General features: G+C 41.6%; 1 protein-coding gene across 1 annotated transcript; it reads left to right on the top strand.

The window, feature by feature from the left end:
* Positions 1–257: 257 nt before the first annotated feature.
* dele1 (DAP3 binding cell death enhancer 1) lies at positions 258–6,173 on the top strand. Its single transcript, XM_085478676.1, has 12 exons — positions 258–451; positions 1,015–1,132; positions 1,817–1,919; positions 2,537–2,681; positions 2,849–3,034; positions 3,155–3,237; positions 3,361–3,454; positions 3,613–3,755; positions 3,901–4,059; positions 4,634–4,726; positions 5,044–5,197; positions 5,314–6,173. The coding sequence occupies exons 1-12, from the start codon at positions 421–423 to the stop codon at positions 5,547–5,549; spliced, it is 1,545 nt and encodes a 514-aa protein (XP_085334802.1). The 5' UTR covers positions 258–420; the 3' UTR covers positions 5,550–6,173.
* Positions 6,174–6,408: the final 235 nt, after the last annotated feature.

Here is a 6,408-nt window from a genome sequence, read left to right as displayed (position 1 = left end):
TAATAATAAAAATGATAATAATATCAGTGCACAGTTCCTGCAATACAAAAAACTGTGGGTGACTCAGTTCATGAACACAAAAAATATATATATTGTTTTTCGCTTTATAACATGAAATAAAATATCACATGACAATTAACTTCTCAAATTTCCAGAAACCTAAGCGTCTGAAAGTGTGATACCCTCATACACCGCAAGTGGGTGCTGTGAAGATGCAACTGCAAATGCATCGATTGCGTAAACCCCGCCACCCTCCACTTCCGGGTCGGTATTTTTACGGCGTAACTCGTGACAGGTTTTTATTTACCACCAGTGCTGGAAGAAATCCGTTAGCGGTATGGAGCCATACGGACCCCAGATAACTTAAACAGGCCAGTGCGGACATAGCCTTTCATTTAAAGGAGCCGTTAGAGACAAACCATGTGGAGGCTCCACGGTTTTGTTGGAAGAGGTGAGAGAAAAGTCGAGAACGCCCCTTTTTCTTCTTCTCTCTTTCTACACTGACGTCAATTATTATCAACATTTCAGAGTTTACCAAGCGTTTATTAACAGAAAACTGAGGTTATTGAAGTTACTAATCTGTTGTACGGAGCTGAAGCTAGGGTTAGCTCCTGTTGCAAAACGTGCTAATCCATTTATTGTCAATGCTATGGAGAGTTCCCATACACCAACACTACCTGTCGTGTGTGCCACACGCCAAGACATCTGGATTCCCGTCTGGATTGCACTGCCCACGTCTTAGTTTGCTTTAATTTTCCAAAATTAGCTCATTATCGGATCTAGATCTTCAGAAAAAGGTTTCAGAAAATTTATTAAAGGCAATGTCAGTTCTTTAGAAATGCGTTGTTGTTATTGTGGTTTCAGTGCATAGCGGTCCAGCTGCGGTGCAAAATCTCTGTCTCTCAATGCTTATAAACAACTGAAGTAATTAGGCTGTGATAAGTAAGGTACAGAGAATGCTTTGTAGTTCTGAGGAGACTGTCTCCTAATTACATTGTCTAACTTTCTGCTCAGTTCTGCATCGATATCATGGCAACAGCACCCTGCGACTGTCCCAAAACCACCATGTGGAGGACGAGGTCATCAACAGCTCAGCTGTCCTCTCCACGTCTCGACACTCCCCTGACAACAGGTACTCCTCCTCTCCACGCCTCCTTTCTTCTTTTACCTGTTTACTTTACAAGGCGAGCTTTGAGCATCTCCCTTTGATGTCCAAATTTTATTGCCCTCAAAATGCAGGCCGTATCATCAGGTGACGAAAAAGAACCTTTGAAATAGGGTAAAACCTCAGACTCTGCCCTCATTGCTGTCCTTTCCTGTTTCTTTAGCCCCACTTTGAACCTATTTTGCCCTTGCTGCTGCCCTTTCAGCTGGTTGCATCATCCAGAAGCAATTGCTTTGTGTGTGTGTGGGTGTGGGTGTATGAACAATGCAAGTCAAGGGAACAGAAACAAAGCCAATTCATGCAGTGCCTTAATACAGTAGACTGGAAATACAGACATTTGGAAAAGAAAGTTTTCACAGGATTTTGTACAAAAAAACCCTTAACTGCTTCTGTGGCGGGATGTGGTGAGAGAGTTGTGCATAAATACATGCAGTGAGCGGTAGAAGTAGAAGGAGGAAGAAGAGTGGGCCATAATTCCTCCACAAAGATGTGAGAGACTGATAAAGTCCTACAGAAAACAATTCAAGTTACGGCTGCTAAAGGTGGTTGTACTAGCTGTTGAAAGGGTGTACTTATATTTTGACCAGACTGCTGCACAGAATCTTGTGCAAATCTTCTTTTTCTCATTACTCTCTGCTTTGTTTATTGCAGATCTCAGGAAGAGGAGGATGGAGAGAGGAGGAGGAAGCAGAGGACCTTTCAGTCCAAGTATGCTGAGTTTCCGCGTTACACGGCTCTGGATGCTGTGGGATGGGTAAGTCATGTGTTTTTGCATTTAAAATACAAACATGTAACCAAACATATTTCTTAGCATGTCCTGCATCACTTTTTCTGTGTCATTAACTTTATCAGGAATTGCCTTCATGTTCTAATAAGAAAGTTGTCAGGACACATGTGAGGGCTGCTGTTGATTTAATATATTCAGATGGTAACATTCCTGAAGACAAAAGCCACTAAAACGACTGCTAAACATCAACATCATCAACACCGGAGCTGCACAGTTTGCTGCACACACTGCTGAAATCCACAGTATCTGCACTCAGTGTGTTCTGACTCCTTTAGCGCAGCTCAGTGGTTTCACTTTGTAACTGCTTTTTAAGCTACAGCAATGGCAGACATCAGTGGGCCAGCAGGTCAGACCCAGCTGTTTACCCCAGAGGACATTTTGCTCTCATGTTGCTGCAGCAGAATAATAGCTGCACTATGCTTTTATCATAATACGTATGTCCACTGTCTCTGAAATGTTCATGTTTTATACACATGGACTGATTACTCATGAGTTTTAGCTGAAATAGAAACCTCTGTCACACTTGGTTGGCCGTTCCAGGCGAGGGTGCACTACATCAGATGTTCTCATTTGTTTGTCTGCAGGGTGCAGCAGCAGTTCTGTTCATGCAGCTCTGCAGGAGGATCCACTCCCAGTTTTCCTCAAGCACAGAGCCCAGTCCAAGCCCCGGAGCCCTGTCAGCCCCCTCCACTCTACACAACTGTGGCTATCACATCCTACTAGAGATCTGTGAGTTCTTCTGCATTGTTGTAGCTGTGGAGTAGATTTACACGAGGCAGATCCCTTGGCAAAATAGTTTCATACAGTGGACATGTAACCGTTTCCACAAAAAAACCCCACTTCTATCTTTTAACTTGTGTCCTGGCTATTTTGTTGCTTTCGCTCTTTTTACGCAGTATCAAGACATGATGTCCTGCCCAGAGGAAGGAATGTGTTGTGTCTGCAGGGGGTGCTAGAGAGACAGAACCAAGATCAGTCCCCAACTCAGAGCAGTGACAGTGACAGCAGCAGCACACAGGACCAGCTGACTGCCATCTCTGACCACCAGAGGGAACTCCTGATCCAGGATGCACTTATACCAGGTTGGTTCTGTGCTTGTCATAGTTTAAAGATTGCTTAAAAGTATCTTAAAAAAATACATTTTATTAATTTATATTTTATGAAATAGAAAAATCAACAAGTATTTCCTCCTTGACTTGTAGAGGATGAATTCCTGTCAGCTTCCTGTCCGCTGCAGGATGATGCCAGCCAAGACAAGGCAGAGAAACCCGACACCAGTGATGAGGTGAGTCTTCATCATTTGGTTTGTCAACTTTAAAGAAAGGGGTTTTTTTGTACTTTCAAAAAACAGACTTGACCTTTTGTCTTATCTTTATTATTGTGTTTTTATCCTCTTTAATGTTTCCAGGAAATGTTATCTGATGAAGAGAGGCTGGCAGCGGCAGCACTGAACCTCAGAAGTGTGGAAGACGTCTGCGTTCCTGTTGTCCTCAACATAATTGGTCATTATTTATCAGCGCACTTAAAAAAAAAACATATATATCAGATAAACTTAACACATACTGCTGTTGGAGTCAAATGAAATGGCCTTTGCACGGTTATTTTTTTTCCTCCTGTATGTTCCCTTATTTCCTGTTCTATATCTCCTTGTGTACAACAGGTCTAGAAAATGCCAAGAGGGAAAACCACCAGGAAGCTTTCACCTGTTTTCTCGCTGCAGCTCAGCAGGGCTACAGCAAAGCCCAGTTTAATGTGGCGGTGTGCTATGAGAAAGGTAGAGGAGTGAGCAAGAACAAGGAGAAGGTGAGACCCCGGCCATCACTCTTGTAGCAAACAGTTTTGCTTTTGTGGACCATGTAAATGTATAAAATTAAGCATGAATTGTTTACTTCTGATATTTAATTTCCTAATTGCATTATTGTAATATCTCCTGTGCTTTCTCTTTAAGGCTCTGCACTATTATAGGCAGGCAGCCGCGAGTGGCCACAGACAAGCTCAGTACCGCTGTGCAAAGCTGCTCCTGACCAGCAGAGGGCACCAGAGTCCAGAGGAGCTGAGCACAGCCATCGACCTTCTGGAACAAGCTGCTGCAGCTGGGCTGACCAAGGTAGAAGTCATGATCAGTTTCTCCCAGAGAACCATTGCAACTCTAGTACATTTATATATTATATTGTGTAATTTGAAAGAAAAAACAAACAAACTTGAAAACATTTTCAATACAGAAGAATTCAGCATGTTGCATTTGGAAAAGTACCCACTTACATTTGAAAAATGTAGAAATCAAATAGCTGATAATGTAAATACAATTTTTCATTCATATTTTTTTCCCTGGAACAAAACTTCTCTGAGAAAGTAAAGCATTTGTTAACATGCTGATATTGATACCTCTGCAGGCTCTCTCCACCTCTGTTATCTGAGCACTGAGAGATAATATCCATTTTTTTCTTACATTGCAAGATTTTTGCCTTTTAAAATTAAATAAGCTGAAAGCATCAAACAACTGGCTCAAACTCCACCTGGAGTCTTTTTTTCCTTCTATCTTTAAGCATCTCTTAATTGTTATTCAAGCACATTTACTGCTATCAGCATGTATCAGGGTTTTTTTTGGTTTTGTTTTTGTTTTTTGCTGATGTTGGCGCTTCCTTATTGAATTAAATCAACTTTCCATTTCTCCTCTTCAGGCTCAGCTCAGCCTGGCCTCCATCTACGCCCAGGATACAGTGAAATATGGTTGTAAGTCCATCCAGAACCTGGAGATGGCAGCAGAGAGTGGCGTGAGTGCTTCCTTTAGATGTTTCTAGACTTTAATCAATGCTTTATCTCAGAGATCGCCTCCCTTTTTAGAGTCGATCATGCTGGAGGTTGTCGGGATATCCGATAGGAAAAGATTATTCCAACAGTCTCCTGGTTTTTGATAATTAAAAAAATCTGCAGTTACAGATGTTTTGCAACTTTCTGGTGTAGTTGTGTTAAAGATTATAATCAGTTACTGTTTTTGCAATTCGTTTAGGGCTGGTTTTGCTGACTGTACATTTAAAGTTTGCCCTGGAAGGTTTACCTACTTGAATTGCATGTTTCCTTTTGTTCTCAGGATGACACTGCTCAGCTCTTCTTGGGAAATTGCTATGAGAGCGGCTTTGTTGTGCAACAGAACTTGAGGACAGCTATTAAATTTTACAAACAAGCCGCTCGAGCGGGGAACAAGCAAGCTGAGAGATTACTGAGGCCTCCTAATGAAACCTATAGTAAGGATGCAAAAAATGTGCATTAATGTTAGTCACTGCATTGTTGTAGTACAGTTTCAGTGAGCCAAACAACAGTGATAATACTTTTATTTTTATTTTTCTGTCTCCATCTGTAGCAAAAGAATCAGTGTTGCGGTCCATCCATTCAGCTCCATGCTTCTCAAAGACATTTTCTCCTCTGTCAAGCTGTGTCACTCCCTCCACAAGTCAACCCACCGCCCTCCCTCTCCTGCCTCACTCCTGGAGCACCGGGAGCCTCAGCGGGCTCCCATCTTTGTCCTCCGTACCCCTCCATCTCCATTCTCCGAGCACTGAGAGAAGAAGCTGCCAGTGGACTGTAGGAATAGGATAAATACCGAGAGCCAGCCGCATTACAGATTGAGGAATGTATTTCAAAGTATGAATGAGTTTTCAGAAACCTGGGAAAGGTCAAAGTGTGTTCGGTGTGTGAGGTCTGAATCGGAGCGAATTGCTTTTATACTCAAAAAAGAAACAAGTTTTATTTAGTTTTTAAAAGATGTGAGTTATTTTTTTATGTCAGAAAGAGCTGTGGAGCAAAAGCTCTTGGAATCAGAGAAGAAGCCATCTGTCATTTGTTTTTGTACACTACAGTTTTGTTTCTTACAATCTTCTCTCTGCTAAGTTCTCCAGAAATGTGCCTTTTGGGTGGATCAGGTGGTTACTTATTTCCCTCCTTGCTAATAAGGATTTAATCATGAGGTATCTGATATCTTCTGTCTACTGCAGAGAATAATGCCAACTTTAAACCTCTGAAACTGAGGAAGTGCTTCACATGAATGTTATATTTTAACCTTAAATAATATAATTATGTCTTTAGGTTAAACGGTTCAGTGTGGCTTGCCGTTGTAAAAGAAAGACTGCATGCTTGTGATAAACCAACCAAAGGGAAAATTAATGCACTGTGAGGAGGATGTTGTGTTGTCAAATGCGCACATTAAAAAAAAAAAAAGATCCTAAAGGCTGCCTGGCTTCTTTTATCGTTATTTTAATACTCATCATAAAACTGGCTTCAAATTGTAGTTTTTCTGTGTTCGGTGTTGCAAAACAACGTTGTCAGATTTGGAAATGGCTTTTCTGTTGTTGTTGTTTTTATCACAGTCAGGTGTGCTCGAGCACCAGAAGCCATGCATTTTTCCTCAGACTTGTGTATGACGTAAGAGTCGGATGATGTGTGATTCCATTACCTGAGT

This window comes from Copadichromis virginalis, linkage group LG2 (assembly GCF_057382275.1).
Source record: "Copadichromis virginalis isolate Kocher_CV1m ecotype Utaka linkage group LG2, C_Virginalis_male_GT1.1, whole genome shotgun sequence".
NCBI classification, from domain to species: Eukaryota; Metazoa; Chordata; class Actinopteri; order Cichliformes; family Cichlidae; genus Copadichromis; species Copadichromis virginalis.
This window is presented reverse-complemented; position numbering and strand designations above follow the sequence as displayed.

Coding starts and splice junctions, on each gene's coding strand:
- dele1 (XM_085478676.1), top strand. CDS start 421: ATGTGGAGGCTCCACGGTTTTGTTGGAAGAG. Junction 3,756..3,900: donor TGAGCAAGAACAAGGAGAAG/GTGAGACCCCGG, acceptor TTTCTCTTTAAG/GCTCTGCACTATTATAGGCA. Junction 5,198..5,313: donor GCCTCCTAATGAAACCTATA/GTAAGGATGCAA, acceptor CTCCATCTGTAG/CAAAAGAATCAGTGTTGCGG.